We start from the raw sequence: 24045 nt of genomic DNA, 5'->3' as shown, positions 1-24045 counted from the left end.
CACAGCCTTCATTCTTGCAGCCTTTCTCTCCCCCCACACCCTCACACACTCCTCTACCCCTCCCCTATCGTTTTTCTCTCTCTTCTGCACCCTCTCTCTAATACAAACATACAGTAGCTGCCGGATAACCTCAAGGAAAAGGGTTTATGCGTTTCAACTCCAGTCCCAGGAGCCTAGTTTCATAAGCACTGCATATCTGGCGTGGCTAAAAATTAGTTGAGAGTGTGAATTTGTGTTGAAGCACAATTATAGGCTGTGACAACTGACCTAGATTTACACAAAGAGCTTTGATAACCAAAATGAATCAAATACTAGAAACCTACTAAACCTCTTCAACCTCCATTGTGCATAACAGGGGTTACTAAAAAACTAAAACCATGAAAAATCATTTTCAGTATTTGAAATAATAATAAACATTAACTAAAATAAAGTATTTAAATATAAAAATCAAAAATGTTTAAATATAAACAATATTTTATTTCAGCTACACTGGAAAATAAAATAAAAATTCTTCAAAGTTTTTTTTTTTTTTTTTGGAGTACATACTATTTCAGTTACTTTTTCATATTTAATTCAATGTGTTACTTGTCATTTCTTTGTAATTGTTTGAGATATTTAACAGTATTTCTGAGAGCAAATAGTTTGTAACACATTTTTCAGTGTAGTTTCCAAGGCAACATTTCTGTGCTAAAATAAATAGAACTAAATAAACTAAAGCTAAAAATTTTAACTTAATAAAAAACTATATAGACATTTAAAATAAAAAAAAAACGAATAAGAAATTAAATTACATAAACCTTAATTATAACTAAACCTAAATCAAGATGAAAATGTAATAAAAATCTCATTCAAAACTAAAACTATAATAGTATATCAATAATACTTAAATAGCACTGGTCTTAAAGGGATAGTTCACCCTAAAATTATTATTTTATTAGTTTTACTCACCCTCATCATGTCATTTCCAACCTCTGTGTTTGTGAAACACAAAATAATATATTTTGTCCATAGAATGTGAGTCATTGGGGTCTAAAACAACATCTGACCTTATTTGCTTTTGTGGTATGGCATGCTTGAAAAAAGCAAGAGATTTGGGCATATTAAAATACAACTATAGGAAAATATCCATGTTTATGGGCAACATTGCCTTATGTAAATTGATATTATGTAAATGAATACCAGCAGAGTGGTTTCAGTGAGCAAAGTGGGTCATTTGCCCCTTGTCTCAAATGTGCTTAAAGTGTGATTGATGAGCAGAGTGACAACTGTCAGTCATCTTCATTGGGTAAGACAGACCTATTTTAACGTCGCCTTCACAATGGCCTCAATGCAGTGTAGACAAATGTGTGGCTCTGCTTTCACTTATAATAGTTTTAATAGCTTCCTTTGTCACACAAACCACTATTGCAGAAAATGCAGAATGTATTTTATTCAAATTCTAAACTACAAAGGATAAACTAATAATGCTTGATGGGCCCTATTACACCCTCAGACACCCTTTATTATGGTTTTGCTTCCTTGAGGAGACATTTTCAGGGGAAGGACGTTTACATTGTTGCTGCAGATGAATCAGACCCAGACAGTTCACACTCAGACAGGTCAGACAGAAGTAGAATCTCTCTAAGGTAATTAAACTATGGGACATCTAGCAGTACTTCATTAATCACACCATATAGATTTGATTGTGAACGCCCTGTTGTAATGATGTTGGGGAAATGTTGCCCTCTTGTGGTGTGTAATGTTCTTAAAAGCAACACATTGGATTTTATTTCACATTTCACGAATTTGGTCATCAATGCATATGTTGTTCAGCATCAAACCACATCCTTGTTCATTTTTGATATCCACATTGGAACATGCAAATGAATATACCATTTTATTGCCAAGGTATAACAAAAAGAAGAATATATCCCCCTCCCCACATTTAAAAATACAGAGCTTTGATATTAAAACTAAGCATTTAGATATAATCTTAATAAGACATAATATTGGAAGATACTTTATAGTGTGACAACTGATATTTATATGCATTTTAATAGTTACTGTCATTAGTAAATGTACTATACTATCATTAAGATATTTTACATTCCAAGCTATCAAAATTTTATGTAAATCACAACAGCTGCACCAAACATTTTTTCTTTTTTTAAGTACATATAACAAGAAATAAAAATAAATTAATAAAATTAAATAAATAAATATATCTAAAAAATTATAAAATAAAATATCTCAACAGAATATAAAGCACAGTTGACAAACCTTGTTGATATCATCTTGAAAATATAATATTTAAAAATATAAATGTTTCTCACCCTCATGACTCACGATCTTTCTTCTGTGAAACACAAAACAAACTGACAGTATCACTCGCCGTTTACAGTACTTGCATTGCCTACACGTTTGCAATACACAAAATAAAGAAAATCAGGATTGGAATTAATCATTACATATCTTTTTATTATTTTACTTATTTATTTAAGAATTAAGAATCCCTTTATGAGGCATCCCACTGACAGCTGCGTTTTCTGACAGACGCTACTGAAAGCACTTCCGATTGTGCATCCATGGCAACCAGTGTGTTGACGGAAATTCCACAAATGCAACAAACTTGTATCAGTTTGGGACACGGAGAAAAAAAAAGTGCCGTTAGGAGAGCGAATGACGTGTCAATGCTGCTATAAACGGTAAAATGCATAATCACTTAAAAAAATATATTACATTATTTGTTTACTTTGTCATTGACTTTGTTTTGAAGTCTGTTGTTCTCATAGTTCTAGCGAATGATGCGCCACATTGTGATACATAACGTTACTCAACGGAACAAATATTGTGCAATATTTTCCTTTAGCCGCTGAAATGCCGACCTCAGGAGGTGCACTGAAGTCTCAGGCGGTGGGTGGTTTGAGGAGGTACAATGCCCTACCTCCCATCCCAAGCCCTCCGGTCCAGGAGGGAGCCTCAGGCCTTCCAGAGAGCAGACTGGCCGTGAGGAGAAAACTGCTGCGGCACAGGAGGAGCAAACAACAGCAGCAGGAGATCCACAAAATCATGTAAGAGCACTGCTGTGGGTGGTATTTCATCGCTGGAAGCGTTTGTATTTACTTTGTTAATTGGCTGTTGACAATTAACCTAGGATTTTTTGTAAAATAAAGATTTTGATTGAAATATACATTTACAGTAAAATACACAATACACACTACTATGTTGGGGGTAATGCATTACAAGTAACGCGAGTTACGTAATCAGATTACTTTTTTCATACTTTTTTTTCCCATTTATTGACTGACAAGTCTCCTGTCCCCATATTGAGAGCGTTGTGTGCGCTGTGTGAACATGATGTAATTCTAGATTTATCGTAAATGTGCATTAATTTACCCCACTCACAAAAAACTGATTCAATATTCATAAAAATGAATTAAAACAGTGAAATGCAAACTCAGAATATGATGCAAACCCGCAATAATTAAATGTTAAATAACATGTGTAATGTATCTAATCCTATTTATTATTTATGCTACTGACCTTTGATGATCCAGTTCAACCATACTAATAAGCAACCATGACTTTAGATAAACTAACAATTGTGCTTCATTGTTTTTTTATTACTGAAGAGTGTTGAACCGTCTTCTCCTGTATTCTACTGTACAGACATAAATTTACTTTTCCTCCAGCCTAAGGTTTATTCATTACACTTTTTGGTGTGAAAGGGCTTTTACATTTGCTATAAACAGAAGTTCTTATATTAAAAATAATCAAGCCCTGCTAATATTTAAAAAGTAATGCAAAAGTAACGTAACACATTACTTTCCATAAAAAGTAACTAAGTAACGTAATATTGTAAGGCATTACTTTTAAAAGTAACTTTCCCCAACACGCCACACTACTGTCCTAAAGTTTTGCGTTGGTAGTTAAATAGTAGGCTAAATAAAAATAAAATAGCCATGTACTTTTGTTCAGCGACGATGCATTACAGTGAAGGAATCAGAAGAGACAGTAAGGATATTTATAACAGTAAGGACAAACTCATTTATAATGTTACAAAAGATGTATTTTTCAAGTAGATGCTGTTAGTAATGACAGAAATAAATTGCATTTTAAAATATATTAAAATAGGAAACATTCAAAATTGTAACGTTTCTTTTTTTCTCAATATTACTGTTTCCCATCCTGTATTTTATAATAATTGCAGCCACAGTGAGCATCAGAAACTTCTTTTTAAAATGGTTAAAAATCTTACTGTACAATAATTGTTTTCTAAGTTTTTCACTTTTTAGGTTTTCGTTGTAGTTTGCTCAAATTTTTAAACAAGTTTTGAAGTACACATTCAAATAAGTTAAAAATGGCAATCTTAAAAATGACATGTAGTAATTATAAAAACATTTGAAAAATGTTTACCATAGTTTTATATAAAACTTTTCAGTTACCCGTATGCCACAGGATGTTGTGTATTATAATAGAGTCATATTGTAATGTGATATCTTCAATTGTGTTAGAATTGACAGGTCAATGCAAGCTTACAAGCAGGCCAAGCAGGCAGGACGGACATCTCCTCCGTCTCCTGAACCAGAGCTTCCCTCAACAGTATGAACTCTTCACTCACTATACAGTTTTAAACTATCTCATGTGGATGTATCGTATTTGTTAATAATGTACTTTATTTTTGTTTTCCAGATGATCAGTGAAGAGAGGAAACAATATGTATGCTCTTTTTACCTCATAGTAAACCTCTTTTTTTTAATAGTGGATCATTTCAATGTGTTTTATACTTTTTTCTCTGCGTTCTCCTAGATAAACTACTTGTTCCTGAAAGAGTGTGTTGAGCAAAGCCCTGTTGCGCCCTTTCAGCAGCAGTGGCTGGATGCTATGGTGGCCCGTGTTCCCCATCGGCTTCGACAGGGCCCCGGCAGGCAAGAGCTGCTGGAAGACATATGCAAAGAGGTCAGCGAGACCTACCTCAGAGTCATGACCAAGCACAGAGGTGAGTGCAATTGATGCTCTGGTATATATTCACAGAAAATTATATATATTCTAGATCTGTTTTGTGTGTGTGTTTGTGAGAGAGAGTTTTAACACTTTTATTTATAAAGCAATTTGATCAAATCTTTGGGTTTTCATTAGGTTGTTATTGTTTTTTTTTTTCTTTTTCTAGTAAACACAGTACTAAAAAATCCACAGGGAACTGACACAGCTTCTCAAGAGAGCAACAGATCTGCTGAGTAAGTGTACAGGTTATACAATAAATAATAAATAATGCAGAAAAAAAATCAATATTCTAGCAACATTTAACATAATAATCTTAATAGGGCTAGATAATGTGTCTGGCAAAATGTCAATACTTTTGATCTTGGTTTTGCTTCGCCAGAATTTTGGATTTCTCCTGTCCATGGCATGACAGCTTTGTGCAAAGTCGAAAAGAGATGCAGAAGAATCTACACATATTACATCCGGTCATGAAAAGTGTTCTTGATATTTGCTACAGCACATTCTCCCACCTGCTCCTTATAGATCTCTCCGACTGCAGGTACTGCCGTTATGACTGAGGACGTTTTTTTCTTATCTGGAATCATTCCTTTTCTAATGACATGCTGTATATTTGTTGCTTGGGTCAATGGCAGGTATTTCCAAGACGATGAAAGGATAAATCGTGCATTTGCATTTGTCATCAGGGTCTAATTTCCTGTTTTATGGTTTTAATGTCACATGACAGTAAGATTCTTGCATGTTGATGTGATTTGGTGGACTGAAGTTAATATACATTAAATACAAAATATTAAATAAAATATTTTTTTAATAATTCTAATTAAACAACTTTGACTTTAATTTTAAAATTGACTTTAAAATAGATGCTTTTTTGCACACTGCTCAGTCACACCTCTTAAACAATTTCACTATAATTCTTCTCTCAACTTCACTATTAAATTCACAAATTCACCATTAACTATTAACCTCAACAGTTTGTGTTGTTGTATATGATATCATTGTAATCCTTGACCATAAAAACATAGGGGTAGACATCATTTTTTTTGTGTTATCATGTTTGGTTCAGGAGATAGAACATAAAATACACAATTAGGTAATGTCAGGAAGTAAAATGGCCACCATGAGGCGTTTTTCTGATGACTCCATTTCTGAAAATGTTCAGGCCTGCAAACTGTAAAAGTGTACCAAGTTTAAGGCTTTGATGAAAAAGTGAACATTGTTTCACATATCACCTGGGCTAGCTGAAAAATTGACAAAAAAATTCAAAAGTTTTGGTCATTTTATTCAGAAATGTGAAATTTGAATGGCTCATTTACACCTTGAAACCTGCTATGAAGGTCCACAGGGCCTGTAGACTGTGAAAGTCTGAAGAACAAAGTGGCTGTTGAGTGTGAGAGAGTAGAGGACAGACTCATGAAATCCTGGTTCCCCAAAGTCATTCACCTGCTCACCAGCAAAGACACTCTGCAGAAAGTCAAACCCAAAAAGCTTGACTCCTTTTACAACTGTGCCTCAACCCTCTTATCCAATCAGGTAAGCTGAGTATTATTTTCCACACCAGTTTTATACCTGCTGTGAGATTTTTTGCCAACTACTGATGTTTTGATGTTGGCTAAGGATAATTGAAAAATTGATTTTGTTAACCCTTTTTTAGCTAAAGGCACTAGTTGAAAGGAGCGCGGTGGCATTTACCAGCTTGTTTGATTCCCTCAACATCAGCAAGCTTCCACTATTCAAGATGGACCTAATATTTGATGACGAGAAGATGGATTTTTATCCGAATTTTCATGATTTAGAGGAGGCTGTTCTTGAAATTGCAAACCTGATAAGCAATACCATGCAGGTTGGGAAATATACTGATATGTAGTTGCATTGCACAGAATTATTCTGACTATGTGAATCAGATTGGATCAGTTTATGTGCTCATGTTTGATATTAAGTCCTGCCTGTTCTTCAGAGAGTGCAGACGGTCCAGTCATGGCTGGCAGAGGGCAACATTTCTGTGGTGGATGCCAAGCTCCCAGATCATGTTCAGATGTGGGCACAGACAAGTCTTAGGAATGCTGTTAGGATAAACTTGGATGGACCCGCCAAACACTTCCAGGGCTATGGTACGCAAAACACCCTAGCAACACCTCAACAACCACATATAAATGCTCTCATACCACATAGTGTTTTTTGTGACTCTCTTTATTCTGCTCAATTACATGAATATTTAGTGGACAGCTATGACTGGTTAGTCAATGGGACAGCACAAGCTCAAGTGGAAAAATTATTGGAGGAAGAGCATTCTTTTGATGAGTACACCAAGGTCAGTTTATGTTTAATTCGATGTGTTATATACACTACTGTTGAAAGGTTTGAGGTTGGTAACGTTGTACTTTTCTATGTTGTGAAAGAAGTCTGTTATCTCTCACCATAAATGCATCTACAGTATTTACAATATTTGTTTTACAATATTTGTCTTTGTGTTAACGTATCTGCACGTCAGCAAGTGGAACGGTTTCGGGATTTGTCGCAGGAGATATCTGGTCTTCCCTCTCTGATGCATTTTGACATGGTACGACTGGACTGCGAGGAGCTCAAGCAAGGACTTGCAAAAAAAGCAAACACCCTTTCTGAAACCATTGTGGGGAAGCTTGTTAGCTCACACCGTCAGTGCAGTCTTCAGTAAGTGTATTAGGAATAGGATGAAATTTTAGGTGCCTACTTTCTCTTTAGATCTGCGGTGTATATGACTTAATTATTTTTTCAGTATTTGTGAGGAGTTTGAGGCTATTCGGGACAGGGCTTTGAAAGTCCCCGAAACAACAGAGGACATGATAGAAATGATTACTTACATAGATCAGGTGAAAACCAAGGGAATAGAGGAGCTCAACAATAATATAATGGTGGGTACCTCAGAACTATTCCCTTTTAAGTGGTCTGTGAATAACAATTAAAATGGTAACTTTTTTTTATAATACTTTTTCTAGGAAGCACAACACCAGATGAATTATTTGATGGATGTTCATATTTTTGATGAAGAGCTTCTTGAACTTAATGCCACAGTAGTGCTCTGGCCGCAAAACATTTACCCAATCTTCGATCAAAGTGACGAGGTGATGTTTTGAAAGGACATACAGTAAATAAAAAATATAAACATGTTTCTGTTAGAAGGACTTAGGCACTGTGTTGTTGTAGGTGATGGAAGAGGCCAAGCAAAAGGGTCAGCAAGAACTTAACGTTCGAAGAGAGAAGCTGCTTCTAGAGCTAGAGAAAGTAGGCCGCAGGATGGAGGAATTTGCACAATGCTCTGAGCTCGATATGATGCAACAGGTATTTTACCAACTGAAATTAGTCTTGTTAAAACAACAATTCACCCAAAATGAAGATTTGGTCAGCCATCATTTCAATCCTATATTATTTTCTTTCTTTTATGCAACACAAATGGGTATCATTGGGATGACATGAAGGTGTGAATTAAGTTTCCTTTTTGGGCTAAACTTTTTATTTGCCCTAATCTGTCACGATAGCTTCACTTCTAAAAGAAAGCAGTGATTTATATTGTAATACTTCCTCTTTTTCCAGTATGCTTCTGATGTGAGAACAGTGCAGAAAAGAATTCAGGACATCGAGGAATCAATTGTCTTTATCAATAAAGAAGAAGCGCTTTATAAATGGGACCAAACCACATACCCAGAGGTGGAAGTGATCAAGGAATCTATTGAGCCCTATCAGAAGCTCTTCAGTTTGGTTCTCAAATGGCAACGCACAAGAAAGAGGTTTGTGGAATCATATTCCTCTTATCCATTTTTATAATCGATCACTTAGTTTCTTTTTCTCTCCAAGAACTTGATTTATGTTAAAGACTGATATCTTATCCTGTCGTCTGAGTGCAGATGGATGGATGGGTCTTTCTTGGATTTGAATGGTGAGAGTATAGAGCTGGAGGTTGAGGAGTACATCAGAGAAATATACAAGATGCAGAAGTTCTTCCAACAGAAACACAAGAAGGCAGAGCAAGAGAAGGAGAAACTAGCAGGACTAAAGAGGAAGCCCAAAGGGGAGGAGGACAAACAGGAGAGTGCCACTATTCTCATTTGCACCAGTGTTGTGGAGCAAGTCAAAGAGTTCAAGGTAGTGTTTTCATGCTATAGATCAAAGGGTTGGTTCATCCAATAGTGAACGATTAACGATTTTAATGGAATTACATGAAGCTAGAGAAATTATCACATCATCTTTATTTTTGGGTGGACTGTCCCTTTAAAGTTATTTTCTATTTTTAGGAGTACATTCCATTGGTCTCCATCCTGTGTAACCCCGGCATCAGACCCCGCCATTGGGAGCAAATGTCAGAAATTGCAGGCAATGACTTGACCCCTGACTCTGGAAGCACACTGCGCAAAATCCTCAAACAGAACCTCACCCCATACCTGGAACTTTTTGAGAACATCAGTGCAGGAGCCAGCAAAGTAATAACACTGTGAATCAACGCCCATATGATTTAGTGCAGCCCCTGTATGAAGTCATATGCCACGAAGAGATAAAACACCTTACATCTCCATCTTTTTGGAAAATGTTTACTTTCAGGAATTCGCTCTGGAGAGGGCCATGCAGAATATGGTGGAAGTGTGGGATACGGTGGCATTTCATTATCATCCATACAGGGACACTGGCGCATCCATCCTGTCCTCGGTGGATGAGATTCAAACCATGCTGGATGACCAGATAGTGAAAACCCAAACTATGAGAGGCTCTCCTTTCATCAAGCCTTTCGAGACAGAAATTAAGGTGAGATTGAGATTGAGTAAGTCATTTTGTAGTCCTATAAAAGAACAAGTAATCAGTTGCTCGATAATTAAAATGTATATTTGGTTTTATTCACAAATGTGAACCAATGCCATGAATGGTTTCAGAATAAGCTTGCTTGAAAAACCTCTAAAATATAAAAAATATATAAAAAAGTAACTTTTAAAAGAGCTCGAAGTTTTCTTGTTCTTGATGTTTTTAAAAGAGCTAACTTTGTTGGTTTAAACCAGGCTTGGGAGGAACGTTTGATCCGAATCCAAGACACTATAGATGAGTGGCTGAAGGTGCAACATCAGTGGCTATACCTCGAGCCCATCTTCAGTTCTGAGGATATAATGAAGCAGATGCCAGAGGAGGGCCGTCTCTTCCAAATTGTAAACAAACACTGGAAGGAGGTCATGGTGCACTGTGTGAAGGACCCAAAGGTGATGACACGTGCTAAATACAAACAATAAAAGAATTGGAGGTTTAGAAATCATTTTTCTTACTTTCTAGCATGAAGCTCAGTCATTGGTTTTATTTTATGTTTAAAAGAAACTAATGCCAATAATCCTGCCATTTGCACAGGTTTTAGCTGCAACTTCTCTGCCTGGATTGTTTGAAAAACTGCAAGAGTCCTACATCCTCCTTGAGAACATCATGAAGGGCTTGAATGCATACCTTGAAAAGAAAAGATTGTTTTTTCCACGGTAATATATTTAAAATTTTGCATGTTTTAAGCTAAACTATGCAATGTTTTTCAATTTTAAAATAAGCCATCCATAAGTAGATTTGACAAAAAAACTAAACTACAGTAGCATGCTGTTTGTTTGATCATTCTGACAACTCATTCCACAACAGCACTGGCTCAACCAATGATGTGAGTTTGGGACGGGGCAACTTTTTTTGACCAATGGCGGACAACATATTTGGAAAAAGTCATTATTTTTGCAATTAATTTATACACAATTATTGCAATTATTTTTCTTTTTTTTTCCTGAAATTTTTTTTTGTTTAGCTTAAATATTATATATATATATATATATATATATATATATATATATATATATGTGTGTGTGTGTGTGTGTGTGTGTTTATATATATATATATATATATATATATATATATATGTATATGTATATGTATATATATGTATGTATATATATATATATATATATATATATATATATATATATATATATATATATGTATATATATATATATATATATATGTATATATATATATATATATATATGTATACATATATATATATATATGTATATATATATATATATATATATATATATATATATATGTGTGTGTGTATATATGTGTGTGTGTATATATGTGTATGTTTGTATTTTGTTCATTTTATTTTTGATTGATTCATTTGAGCATTTTTTTACTTATTCTTATTTAACTTTTTCAGTTGTTTGCCAAAGCCTTTTCATTTTCTGTTTTAGTTTTATTTAATTTAATGCAAAAATTTTAATGCCTTTACTTTTACTTTTACTTTTTACTTTTAGTTTTAATAAGTACAATGCACACTTCTGCGCCGTACTTTCAAATTGCCTAGCATGCCATATCTCCTCAGTATTGTTTGTCAGTATTTCCTTTTCACTCTATGTAGATTCTTTTTCCTGTCAAATGATGAGATGCTGGAGATTCTCTCAGAAACCAAAGATCCCATGCGAGTGCAGCCTCACTTAAAGAAATGTTTCGAGGGCATCGCCAAGCTGGACTTCCTGCCCAACTTGGACATCCAGGCCATGTTCAGCAGTGAGGGCGAGCGTGTGGAGCTCATCGAGAGGATCTCTACGTCTGAAGCACGAGGAGCTGTGGAGAAGTGGCTGGTGCAAGTGGAAGACATCATGCTGAGAAGCGTCAGGGATGTGATCAATCGCTCCAGACTGGTAAGGCTCAAGTTCCCATTTGCACTTTTTGTGTCAAATTTAGGTCTTTATTACATTTTTTGCACTTAAATGTGTTGAGGCTTATCCAGAGGCTGAAAGGAGTCAGTGGGTACGTGAGTGGCCTGGACAGGTGGTCCTCTGTACTTCACAGATGTACTGGACACTGGAGGTGCATGAGGCCATCAGGAGTGGCGCTAATGTAAGGAAACCACTCTGAATATTAGTGGACCTTTGGATTCTGTTTTCAGTGTACCTAAGATATAGATCTGAATGATTTCATAGGGTCTGAAGAACTACTACGAGCAGCTACAGAATCAGCTGAATGATATCGTGGAACTGGTGAGAGGGAAGCTGTCCAAGCAGACACGCACAACTCTGGGGGCCCTAGTGACCATAGATGTGCATGCCAGGGATGTTGTCATGGAGATGATAGAGAAAGGTTCTCTTGTTTTGATCAATCTGCATGGTAGCTTTGATATTATGAATTTTAAAAAGCATTTGTCTTCTGAAGAAATTATACAACTAAATGTTTATATTTTTGTTGTATGACTTCATTATTTGAATTTGTGGTTACTGTATTGTACTGTTTAATTTTGAATATCCATTTCAGGAGTTTCTAGTGAGACAGATTTCCAGTGGCTTGCCCAGCTACGTTACTATTGGGCTGACAACAATGTTCGTGTCCGCATTATAAACTGTGATGTCAAGTATGCATATGAATACCTCGGAAACTCTCCTCGCTTGGTCATCACACCATTAACAGACAGATGCTACCGAACTTTGGTATATTACATGACTATTTTATGTTATGCTGGCTATTAGGACTTGCTATTATGCTATGAGAATAAAGAAAATACTCATTTGTTACAATTTATTAATTAAATCTAAAACAATAATCATGCCAGTTTCATATTTATTATTTTATGAGGCATAAATATTCCCTTTTCTGGTATCTGACGTATTGCCCTCTTAAAGATTGGAGCGTTTTACTTGAATTTGGGTGGAGCTCCTGAAGGACCCGCAGGCACAGGCAAAACCGAGACCACCAAAGATCTGGCCAAAGCCCTTGCTGTGCAGTGTGTGGTGTTTAACTGCTCGGATGGCCTTGACTACCTAGCCATGGGGAAGGTGAGAGGGACTCGTTTCATACATGAAGCTGGAATTATGTTCTACATCAAGGACTCGTCAAAGAATTTCTTAAACTCAGAAACTTGAGATTCATCTCTTGCACTCAAAATTTCATTGGTCTATAATCATCGGTTTACCTATCATTTACTGAATGAGCTCTGTAAATGACATGACATCTCTTATATTAAGTCAGCATTTGCCTGAAATCTTCTTTTCTAGTTCTTCAAGGGATTGGCGTCTTCTGGTGCCTGGGCATGCTTTGATGAATTTAACAGAATTGAGCTGGAGGTGCTGTCGGTGGTAGCTCAGCAGATCCTATGTATTCAGAGGGCAATCGAAATGAAACTTGAGTATTTTGACTTTGAGGGCACAGAGTTACGCCTCAACCCCAACTGTTTTGTGGCCATCACCATGAACCCTGGATACGCTGGCCGATCTGAACTTCCTGATAATCTCAAGGTGTTTTGTTTTGTGTGTATTATGAGTAACTTGTTTAATTAAGATCAGGTAATCTCACGTGGATTTAACTGTACTGTTCTATTTTCATGTTACTCAAGGTCTTGTTTAGAACTGTGGCCATGATGGTGCCTAACTATGCACTGATCGCTGAGATCTCCTTGTACTCTTACGGCTTCCTCAATGCTAAGCCTCTCTCAGTGAAGATCGTGATGACCTACAGACTGTGCTCTGAGCAGTTGTCTTCTCAGTTCCACTATGACTATGGGATGAGAGCTGTTAAAGCTGTGCTGGTGGCTGCTGGGAACCTCAAACTCAAATTCCCAGATGAAAACGAGGATATACTTGTAAGTAAATCAAAAGGAAATCTAGTTAACATAGTGTCTCATACCACAAGCTGGTTAAAACCTGATACCTTAAACCTCATTCTCTTGCTACTGTAGCTTCTACGGTCCATCAAGGATGTAAATGAACCCAAGTTTCTCTCCCATGATATCCCTCTTTTCAATGGAATCACCAGTGACCTGTTCCCAGGAATTTCACTACCTGTGGCAGATTATAAGGTTCCCTTTGCGTAATGCTGTTAGTTTAGTTTTTAATTTAGATTTCTAATGATAAATAAGATGTTTTCGCCACATCTTATGCACTAGGTATTTCTGGAATGTGCTCAAGAGTGCTGCAAAAAACACAATGTGCAACCTGTGAAGGTTTTCCTGGACAAAATGATTCAGACTTATGAGATGATGATTGTTCGTCATGGGTAAGTTGGTATTTCCTCACCAATAATACTTAAACTTGTAATGTAGAATGTAATGTAGATCTTTATGTTATGTTAAGTTGTATGTCACACAAAATGGAAATGTAATATTAAGTTTTATTTATTCATATTATAGTAATATTATAATTTAAATGACAATCTACTAGCTGTAAAGCTCAAAAATATATTATACTGCATTATATTATGTAACAATATGAAGCAAAACACAGAAACATTTGTTTTTGTTACTCTATCACACAAGAGGATTTTCATCCATTAATAAATGTTGGATCAAACAATAAAATATTCTGTTGAAATATTCCATAGGTTCATGCTTGTTGGAGAACCATTTGCAGGAAAAACCAAAGTACTTCATGTTCTTGCCGATACTTTGACCCTGATGAATGAGAGGGGCTATAATGAAGAAGAAAAAGTTGTGTATCAAACTGTCAATCCTAAATCTATAACCATGGGCCAAGTGTTTGGTCAGTTTGATCCTGTGTCCCATGAGGTAGGAGCTTGGTTTCTGCATCAGATTATAAAAAGCAACAGTTTGTTTATTTGTGCATTTTTTCACTTGTACATTTCTGTTTTATCAGTGGACGGATGGGATTGTGGCGAACACCTTTCGTGAATTTGCCTCAAGTGACACCCCAGACAGGAAATGGGTGGTGTTCGATGGCCCCATAGACACACTTTGGATTGAGAGCATGAACACTGTGCTGGATGACAACAAAAAAGCAAGTTGACGTTATTTTGATATCATTTAAATAACCTGTGTATAATTTTATATATAACCTTTATATCAGCATTGTTGGAGCATTCTATATTAGACAGGAGGTGGTTGCTGTTGTAACTGAATTATAATATATATATTTTTTTTTATCATATTTTAGCTATGCCTCATGAGTGGGGAGATTATCCAGATGTCCAATCAGATGAGTCTCATTTTTGAGGCTATGGATCTGTCGCAAGCTTCTGTGAGTCAGCCTGTCTCAATATTTAATATTAAATCTCAGTACTATCCATATATGCAGCATATTCGAAAACGCTTCAGCCTTCATCATCTATAACAATGTCTAATTCCTGAAATAGCCAGCCACAGTGAGTCGTTGTGGAATGATCTACATGGAGCCGTCTCAGCTAGGATGGACTCCTCTGGTGCTATCATGGATGAGAACACTTCCTGACCCACTTCAGTCACAAGACAATTCCACACTACTGCAGCAGCTCTTTGAGTGGTTACTTCCTCCTGCACTTGTTTTATTACGCAAACAATGCCGGGTAATTGTTTTACATTATTAATTGCATGTAGCATAACCATGTTAAATAATTTTTGATCTTAGATGTGGTCAACAAATCAGCCTGAGCTCATTGCTCATTAAATGGAGTTTAATATTTCAGGAGGTCATTCCCACCAGCAACAGTAATACGGTTGTGTCTCTCACACGACTCTTTGAGATGCTGCTTACTGGACCTTTAAATGAAGATCCAGGGAACAAAAACATACGCACATGGATCATGGTAATTATTCATTTAAAAGGTACAACATACAACTCATCAGTATCCAGTTAAATGTATAAACACTAATTTTTTTGTCCTATGCAGGCATCTTTTGCCTTTGCCCTGGTGTGGTCTGTCGGTGGTTGCTGTGATGCAGATAGTCGCAGTCGATTCGATCAGTTTTTAAGGGAAATCATCTCAGGAAAGGCAGATAACTATCCCATACCTGCTACTGTGTCAAGATGGGAGTGTCCATTCGAAGAGAAAGGTCTTGTCTATGACTACAGTTATGAGGTTGGTATATAGTACTGCTGTAGTATGAGAATGTGACCGATAGGCCTAATACTGTGGAAAATGACTGTTTTTTCCACTTCAAATTAGTTCAAAGGAAAAGGTCGTTGGGTCCACTGGAATGAGTCCATCAGAAATGCACCACTAGGCGACAAGAATACCAAAGTACAGGATATCATTGTCCCCACAATTGACACTGTGCGATATACTTACCTAATGGATCTCTGCATTCAGTATGGGATGTAAGTATTTTTTTTTTATATCTTGACAAACATTAGGCCAGCGGTTATTGAGGGGAGAAAGAAATATGGTTTCAGTTTTCAGGTTTTCAGGCTTGATTTAGTTTTTTAAGCATTTTAATTTAGATTAAAGTTCCATTATCTTAATATATTAATATATATTTTTTTATATAATTTGAATACTTTTAAGTCATCCTGTAACTCCTTTGGAAAATTTTCTATAGAACCATTGCATTAACTTATATATTCTTTTAAACTTAGTAGTTAAACTATTGATTTTAATTTGTGTTATTGCATTCACTAATAATTGTTTTTCACTTCGATTTTAGACCTCTTTTGCTCGTCGGCCCCACGGGCACAGGAAAGTCTGTTTATGTGAAAGAAAAACTAATGAACAATCTCGACAAAGACCTCTTCCTTCCATTCTTCATCAACTTCTCAGCTCGCACCAGTGCCAATCAGACTCAGGTAAGCACCACGATACTTGCCAATCCATATTTGTCAATATATTGTTCATTTTCACAATGAACCCATAACATTTTTCAGTAGTATTTTTCTATAGCACAAGCTCTCTATCTATCCTCTAGAACATTATTATGTCCAGACTAGACAAGAGGCGAAAGGGAGTGTATGGACCTCCCATGGGAAAGAAATGCATCATTTTTGTGGATGACATGAATATGCCAGCAAAAGAGGTGTTTGGTGCACAACCTCCAATTGAGCTGCTTCGTCAGTATTTTGACCATGGGAACTGGTAAATGAAAACTTGAATACACTATAAATCAGTCTTATCTGTCCTAGTCTATGTGTTGTTGTGGAGCTGAGCTTATATAACTCATGCTCTAAAAGAGTCCTTTTGTTGTAGGTATGACCTTAAGGATACCTCAAAAATCACCCTTATGGACCTGCAACTGATCTCTGCCATGGGTCCCCCTGGTGGTGGGAGGAATGCAGTGACTCCTCGTTTTCTACGCCATTTTAACATGTGCAGTATCAATTCATTCAGTGATGAGACCATGGTGCGCATTTTTTCTAATGTTGTGACCTTTTACCTCCGGACCAATGACTTCCCACCTGACTGCTTCACGATTGGCAATCAGATAGTCACTGCAACACTTGAGGTCAGTCGTGTGATAGATACAGTATGTATACACTACCGTTCAAAAGTTCAGGGTTGGAAAGGTTTTACATTAAATTGACTTTAATAGTATTTCCTACAAAGATGGCATTGATTTAATGGAACATATGGTAAAAACAGTAATTTATTCTACAGTTTAACTGTTTTCTATATGGATATATTTAAAAACGTAATTTATACATGAGATTTATTTCATCCTTGTTGAATAAAATTATGAATTTCTTTCTTTTAAAAGAGAAAAAACTTACTCACCCTTAACTTTTGAAAGGTATATATATATATATATATATATATATATATATATATAATTCCATTATTTATTTTTGTCGGTTTTATTTTACATTGTCTAATTCTGTGTTGTGTGTGAAATAGGTTTATAAAAAGGCCATAGAAAATCTCCTTCCCACCCCAGCTAAGTCTCATTACACTTTCAACCTAAGGGATTTCTCACGAGTTGTGCAGGGCTGCCTGCTACTGAAGAAGGAATCACTTGCAAACAAGCGAACAATGATCCGGCTTTTCGTACACGAATTGTACCGCATCTTCTATGATCGCCTTGTGGATGACCATGACCGAGCCTGGCTCTTCTCAGTCATAAGTAATATTGTGAAGCAGCACTTCATGGAGAACTTTGACACAGTCTTTGAACATCTTAAGGATGGTAACAAACCTGTACGTAAAAACAAAAAAACAAAAAACAAAACATCCAGGGCTTCTTTTTCCAGTTTCTCATTCATTAAATTATGTACGTAAATAATTTAGAATGTATTATCTCATGCTGTTTTTTTTAAATAAATGTATCTTGTTTTAACAAAACTGATCTATTTTAATGAAAAATACTAATTTAATAGGACAAAAATTCTGCCTTGCTTTCCAGTGATGAATATGAAGTAATTTTTGATCATGTGAAACCAAAATGGTTGTTTTTTGTTTTTCCTCAGCTTTGTGAGGAGAACTTGCGGAACTTGTTATTTGGCGATTATATGACCCCTGACATAGATGAAAGTGAGAGGCTGTATGCAGAGGTTTCCTCCATGGAGCGCTTTGGTGAGGTGGTAGAAGCCTGTCTGGAAGAGTACAACCAAACCCACAAGAACCGCATGAACTTGGTCATATTCCGGTAACTTTTAAAAAGCTTTATACACTTTAGTGCATCAAGCAACATACTGTGATTCTCCAATAGACATTGTCTTAAAAGGAGAATCCACTGAACATTCTTTCATCATTTGCTCACCCTCATATCATTCCAAAAGTGTATGACTCACTTTCTTAAGTGGAACCCAAAAAGAAGATATTTTGATGAATGTTGATAACAGACAGTCTTGGTTCTCATTGACTTCCTTTTGCATTTTTTGTCCAAAGAGTGGATGTTAACAGGAACTGAAACTGTTTGACTACCAACATTCTTCAAAGTATCTTTTTTTTTGTTCCACTGAAGAAATAAATTAATACAGGTTTGGAAAGACATGAGGGTGAGTAAACGATAACAGAATTTTTATGTTTGGGGGAACAATACCAAAGTCCCTTTAAGGAAAACAATTTCACTTGGTGGCCATCTTTGAAACACCTCTCGGGCATGAAAGTGCAGCTCCTATCTCTTTTAATGAGGAAACATCAAATTCTCCAAAACTGTTCGTGAAGCTTACAACTGAAATCTAATCTAATCTCACACCAATAAAATCTGACAACAAAGGTCTCATAAATGATGTTTCTTTTACTCAAATAGTGTTAAAAATGCTTATTCAGTCTTACAAAACTATACGAGTGAAACGTCTTGGGTATTCTGTAGTCTTTGACAACTTTTAAGAGAACAGAAGTACTGTGTGACATATTTGATTGATTGTCTCCCTTGTTCATTTGTATAGTTATGTCCTGGAGCACCTGTCCAGGATCAGCCGTGTGTTAAAACAGCCTGGGGGGAATGCTTTGTTGGTTGGAGTTGGAGGCAGTGGCCGTCAGTCCATCACCAGGCTTGCCACTTTTATGGCTAATATGACTTTGTTTCAGCCTGAGATCTCAAAAAGCTATGGCATGAATGAATGGAGAGATGATCTGAAGGTATGGTATAATTAAAATAAAAAAAGTTATTTATTTACTATTATTTACATTCCAAACATGTATGCTGTTCCTGTTTCATTGAAGCTAAAAAGTTGTTTTTTTTTAATTTAATGAATCATCATGCAGCTCTTTTCCATGCAACAAATTGTTGTGACCGAGGTGCTGTGAAGATACAAAAACACCATTAAAGCACCATAAAAGTAATGAATTCTACTTTTGTGCAATATTCCAAGTAAACATTACAATATTTTTGGAGCTTGACAGCCCTTGGTCACTTTGAACTGTTGTATGGAAAAGAGCTACATGAAGATTATATTTAGAATGAAAATGTGCCGACTAATGGATTTTGTGTTGTCTAGCGCCTGATGAAGAATGCAGGAGTTAAAGGCCAGAAAATGGTGTTCCTGCTCACTGATGCTCAGATAAAGGATGAAGCATTTTTAGAAGATGTGGACAGCATTTTAAACACAGGAGAGGTACCAAACATCTTTGCTGTGGATGAAAAGCAGGAAATTATGGAGGTAAGATACCGACAAATTAAATGCATGTTTCATATATGTAACTCTTTATTGATGCATTGTAAGATTATTGTAATAATATTTAATTTTTTCTCTGTATCCTCTTCAGGCTGTACGCCCCATTGCTCAAGCTGGGAATAAACATTTGGAGTTCAGCCCTTTGGCCCTGTTTGCATATTTTGTGACACGCTGCCGAGAGAACCTACATATAGTAGTAGCCTTTAGCCCGATAGGAGATGCCTTCCGAAACCGCCTCAGACAGTTCCCTTCACTCATTAACTGCTGCACCATAGATTGGTTTCAGGTGAGGTTGGCTAGGACAGGGAAGAGATGGTTGAGCATTTACTAATTAAGTTTGGAGAAACTAAGAGTTTTTTTTTTAAATTAACTAATTCTATTCATTAACATACCAGTTTTGAGCATACACCTTCTCTGAAAGTGAAGTTACAGTTTAGTGTCTGATCTCCCCAGCCATGGCCTGAAGAGGCTTTGGAGCGAGTGGCTAATAAGTTCTTGGAGACACTGGAGCTGAGCGATCTTGAGCGACAGGAAATCGTGCCAATCTGCAAGACCTTCCACACTTCTGCTATCGATCTGTCTCACAGGTGTGATGTTTATATCAAAGCTAGTATGATCTGTTAAAGGGGCAGTTCCTACAAAAAAAGATTACCCAACAAATTTTTTTTTTAACTTGTGGCTTGTAGAACACAGATACCTTGCAATGTCAAACAGTAAAGTTGTCACAATTCTACGAAATGATGTAATCCTTGCAGGTTTTTGTCAGAGCTGGGCCGCCATAACTACGTGACTCCTACTTCCTACTTGGAGCTCATAGCTGCCTTCAGACTTCTTCTCACTCAAAAACGAGACACTGTTATGACTGCTAAAAACAGATACACAAATGGATTGGACAAACTGGCTTTTGCAGAATCTCAGGTAATGTGTTGGGAATAATGTTGAGAAAAGTAGCAGATAAATGTATCTTTTAAATCCATATAATAATGCATGCAATACTAAAATGTATATTTTTATAGCCTTTTTTATCATATTTGCATTTATGCTGTTTTAGGTGAGTGAAATGAAGAAGGAGCTGGTGGACCTGCAGCCTAAATTAGAACAGGCTAAGATTGACAACAACAAAATAATGAAAGTAAGAGACTTACAGTACCTGTGCTGAAAGCAAATGATCATCTGTTCATTTTGTACTACCAATGAAGTGATTTACAGTGTTTCTGTTGTTCCTGTAGTAGTATCTTAATTTTCATAAAAGTTTGCCTGCGTTTGTTAGCTACATGTTTCTATTCTACAGGTGATAGAGGTTGAGTCAGTGGAGGTTGAGGCGAAGAGCAAACTTGTCCGTGTGGATGAAGAAACAGCTACTCTAAAAGCAAATGAAGCTCAGGCATTGAAGAATGAGTGTGAGAGTGACTTGGCTGAGGCAATCCCTGCACTGGAGGCTGCGCTGTCTGCCCTGGACACACTCAAGGTCAACTACATATTTTACATACTGCTTTTCACACACTATATAGATTGTATATATATATAGAAATTGATTTGTAATTTAGTATGTTTGGGATAAGGGTTTAGATTGAACCCCACCCAGAATCTTTTAAGAGTGTAAATAACATCCTGTCATTTTTCATGTATGTTTAAATGTTGGAAAGTGTGGTTTATAAAGTTATAGATTATCATAAAAGGTGTGGGTTGATTTGTGATTTCAGCCAGCTGATGTGACCATTGTAAAATCAATGAAGAACCCTCCATCAGGAGTGAAGCTGGTGATGGCAGGGGTGTGTGTAATGAAGGACATCAAACCAGAGAAGATCAATGATCCTGCTGGAACTGGACAGAAGGTCAAAAGCGAGTCTAGACCGGTCACATGAAAACAGCTTTCTTTGTTTTTACTTCTTTTCTGACAGCGTGATATCTATTCGAATAGATTCTTGACTACTGGGGTCCAAGCAAGAAGCTGCTAGGAGACATGAATTTCCTCAAAGATCTGAAGGAGTATGACAAAGACAACATCCCTGTAAGTCTTTTTTTTTTTGTAGGGTGTGTACAGTAGGTTACTTTGTAACACTGTGGTTGATGTGTTTTAATGTTGTTGATTTGTGACAGGCTCAAGTGATGCAAAAAATCCGTAGTGAGTACATGACCAACCCTGACTTTGACCCCACCAAAGTGGCCAAGGCTTCGTCTGCAGCTGAGGGGCTCTGCAGATGGATCACTGCAATGGAGGTTTATGACAGAGTGGCAAAGGTAGGCAGATCACGTTATGTATTTTATTTTATTATGTGATATTTAATGACATATATGCATACCTTTTTATTGCTGCATACCACTTGATGAGATTAAAATGATTTTCTCTTTCAGGTGGTGGCACCTAAGAAAGCCAACCTTATTGTAGCCCAGGAATCCCTAGCCACCACCATGGCCCTGCTAAACCAAAAGAGGGCGGAGCTAAAGGAGGTGGAAGATCGTCTGGCGTCACTGCAGAAGACTTTGGAGGAAAAGACTGAAGAGAAAGCTCAGCTGGAGTTCCAGGTGGACCTCTGTGCTCGCAAGCTTGAGAGAGCCGAGAAGCTAATTGGAGGTTTAGGAGGAGAAAAATCCAGGTTTCAATAAACTACAACCAAATCTTTGAAATCTATGGAGTCAATTGAATCCTAGATTTGAGCCTGTGTTCCTGTATTTCTACCTAGGTGGTCAAAGGCGGCCAATGACCTTCAGTGCACATATGATAACTTGACAGGTGATGTGCTAATATCTGCTGGTGTTATTGCTTATCTGGGAGCCTTCACTGCCACCTTCCGCCATGACTGTACTAAAATGTGGGCCAAGCTCTGCAAGGTACTATATTGCTTCCCTCAGTAAAGACTGGTCTTGTTTGCAAATTAATATTTTGTGTCATTTATTCAATGTTTCCTTTCTACTCAGTCCAAAAAGATCCCATCCTCTGATGACTTCTCTCTAAGTAAGACACTTGGAGATCCAATCAAGATCAGGGCCTGGAATATCGCTGGCCTTCCCACTGACAGCTTCTCCATTGATAATGGTGTTATAGTGAGCAACTCCAGAAGATGGTATGGCTCAACAAAACCAAATCCTTTTGAAATCTTGTGTTTACAAATAATGACATGTCTTTTCTTCGGATTTTAGAATCAACGTGTTATGTTTTACCACCCTTTTTTTTCTCTTTGCCAGGCCGTTAATGATAGATCCACAGGGCCAGGCCAACAAATGGGTCAAAAACTCAGAAAGGGAGCATAACTTGAATGTGATCAAGTTAACTGACGCTGACTACATGAGAACACTTGAGAACTGCATTCAGTTTGGTACACCACTGCTGCTGGAGAATGTAGGAGAGGAGCTCGACCCCTCCTTAGAGCCGCTGCTACTCAAACAAGTTTTCAAACAGGGTGTTTACTTAATTAACTCTTGTTAAAAATATATTGTTTTAAGTTGATTTTGATTACATGATTAATTGGACTCTCAAAGAGGGGTTGGAAATTCATGCTTTCTTGTTGTAGGGGGCGTGGACTGTATCAGATTGGGCGAGAGTGTGATTGAGTACTCGACTGACTTCCGCTTTTACATCACTACAAAGCTAAGGAACCCTCATTACCTGCCTGAGCTTGCTACTAAAGTGTGTCTGCTTAACTTCATGATTACACCAGAGGGCCTTGAAGACCAGTTACTTGGCATTGTGGTAGCAAAAGAGAGGTGATTTAAAAATATATATATATAATTTATATACATGCATACATAATTAAATGTAACCATTTATTTAATTATTTATTTGTTTGTTTTGGTTGGTTGGTTGTTTTTTTCATAATTTTCATGACAAATTAGCATATTTCCCCTCAATTTTCAATACTGTAATGCATTAACTTATTTATAAAGAAAGTATATATCATATAAAGCAATACAATAATACATGGAAAATAATACAAATCTTAATGGTACTAAATATAACATTAAATTGCAAAACATATTTTTTTTGTCCTTTGATTTCCTGTGAAATATGGTTTAGAATGAATGTCCTTGTATGATACAGTATTTCTCTTCTGTTTTTCCACAGGCCTGAATTAGAAGAGGAAAGAAATGCCCTGATTCTTCAGTCTGCGGCCAATAAGAAGCAGCTTAAAGAGATCGAGGACCAAATCCTGGAAACTCTACAGTCCTCAGAGGGGAACATCCTGGAAGATGAGAGTGCCATTCAGATCCTAGACGCTGCCAAGATCATGTCTAATGAGATCACTAAGAAACAGCAGGTGCATTTAAAGAGCTGGT

General features: G+C 36.7%; 1 protein-coding gene across 1 annotated transcript in view; it reads left to right on the top strand.

Annotated features, from left to right (window-relative positions):
• The first annotated feature begins 2577 nt into the window (after positions 1 to 2577).
• The window catches only part of dnah12 (dynein, axonemal, heavy chain 12), a 29209-nt gene continuing 7741 nt past the window's right edge, over positions 2578 to 24045 (top strand). The window contains exons 1-58 of the mRNA XM_052540372.1: positions 2578 to 2684; positions 2849 to 3050; positions 4494 to 4581; positions 4672 to 4698; positions 4789 to 4978; positions 5150 to 5216; positions 5363 to 5521; positions 6318 to 6513; positions 6635 to 6823; positions 6938 to 7091; positions 7200 to 7291; positions 7472 to 7650; positions 7736 to 7871; positions 7956 to 8081; positions 8164 to 8298; positions 8551 to 8744; positions 8862 to 9099; positions 9249 to 9434; positions 9553 to 9753; positions 10002 to 10196; positions 10339 to 10460; positions 11382 to 11664; positions 11744 to 11863; positions 11947 to 12103; positions 12275 to 12447; positions 12640 to 12792; positions 13012 to 13251; positions 13350 to 13595; positions 13692 to 13811; positions 13899 to 14008; positions 14333 to 14516; positions 14605 to 14745; positions 14902 to 14985; positions 15101 to 15289; positions 15410 to 15529; positions 15614 to 15802; positions 15890 to 16041; positions 16368 to 16506; positions 16626 to 16792; positions 16904 to 17159; positions 17549 to 17848; positions 18118 to 18296; positions 19042 to 19234; positions 19594 to 19755; positions 19862 to 20056; positions 20224 to 20357; positions 20526 to 20688; positions 20822 to 20902; positions 21062 to 21238; positions 21474 to 21605; positions 21692 to 21781; positions 21871 to 22011; positions 22126 to 22367; positions 22455 to 22602; positions 22690 to 22835; positions 22957 to 23171; positions 23283 to 23475; positions 23834 to 24026. Of these exons, the coding sequence (XP_052396332.1) occupies positions 2857 to 3050; positions 4494 to 4581; positions 4672 to 4698; positions 4789 to 4978; positions 5150 to 5216; positions 5363 to 5521; positions 6318 to 6513; positions 6635 to 6823; positions 6938 to 7091; positions 7200 to 7291; positions 7472 to 7650; positions 7736 to 7871; positions 7956 to 8081; positions 8164 to 8298; positions 8551 to 8744; positions 8862 to 9099; positions 9249 to 9434; positions 9553 to 9753; positions 10002 to 10196; positions 10339 to 10460; positions 11382 to 11664; positions 11744 to 11863; positions 11947 to 12103; positions 12275 to 12447; positions 12640 to 12792; positions 13012 to 13251; positions 13350 to 13595; positions 13692 to 13811; positions 13899 to 14008; positions 14333 to 14516; positions 14605 to 14745; positions 14902 to 14985; positions 15101 to 15289; positions 15410 to 15529; positions 15614 to 15802; positions 15890 to 16041; positions 16368 to 16506; positions 16626 to 16792; positions 16904 to 17159; positions 17549 to 17848; positions 18118 to 18296; positions 19042 to 19234; positions 19594 to 19755; positions 19862 to 20056; positions 20224 to 20357; positions 20526 to 20688; positions 20822 to 20902; positions 21062 to 21238; positions 21474 to 21605; positions 21692 to 21781; positions 21871 to 22011; positions 22126 to 22367; positions 22455 to 22602; positions 22690 to 22835; positions 22957 to 23171; positions 23283 to 23475; positions 23834 to 24026 (9375 nt within the window). The 5' untranslated portion in view covers positions 2578 to 2684; positions 2849 to 2856. The remainder of the gene's footprint in view (positions 2685 to 2848; positions 3051 to 4493; positions 4582 to 4671; positions 4699 to 4788; positions 4979 to 5149; positions 5217 to 5362; positions 5522 to 6317; positions 6514 to 6634; positions 6824 to 6937; positions 7092 to 7199; positions 7292 to 7471; positions 7651 to 7735; positions 7872 to 7955; positions 8082 to 8163; positions 8299 to 8550; positions 8745 to 8861; positions 9100 to 9248; positions 9435 to 9552; positions 9754 to 10001; positions 10197 to 10338; positions 10461 to 11381; positions 11665 to 11743; positions 11864 to 11946; positions 12104 to 12274; positions 12448 to 12639; positions 12793 to 13011; positions 13252 to 13349; positions 13596 to 13691; positions 13812 to 13898; positions 14009 to 14332; positions 14517 to 14604; positions 14746 to 14901; positions 14986 to 15100; positions 15290 to 15409; positions 15530 to 15613; positions 15803 to 15889; positions 16042 to 16367; positions 16507 to 16625; positions 16793 to 16903; positions 17160 to 17548; positions 17849 to 18117; positions 18297 to 19041; positions 19235 to 19593; positions 19756 to 19861; positions 20057 to 20223; positions 20358 to 20525; positions 20689 to 20821; positions 20903 to 21061; positions 21239 to 21473; positions 21606 to 21691; positions 21782 to 21870; positions 22012 to 22125; positions 22368 to 22454; positions 22603 to 22689; positions 22836 to 22956; positions 23172 to 23282; positions 23476 to 23833; positions 24027 to 24045) is intronic.

The sequence above is a fragment of the Carassius gibelio genome, chromosome A23 (genome assembly GCF_023724105.1).
Source record: "Carassius gibelio isolate Cgi1373 ecotype wild population from Czech Republic chromosome A23, carGib1.2-hapl.c, whole genome shotgun sequence".
NCBI classification, from domain to species: Eukaryota; Metazoa; Chordata; class Actinopteri; order Cypriniformes; family Cyprinidae; genus Carassius; species Carassius gibelio.
The sequence above is the reverse complement of the archived record's forward strand: the minus strand, read 5'-3'. Positions and strand labels throughout refer to the sequence as shown.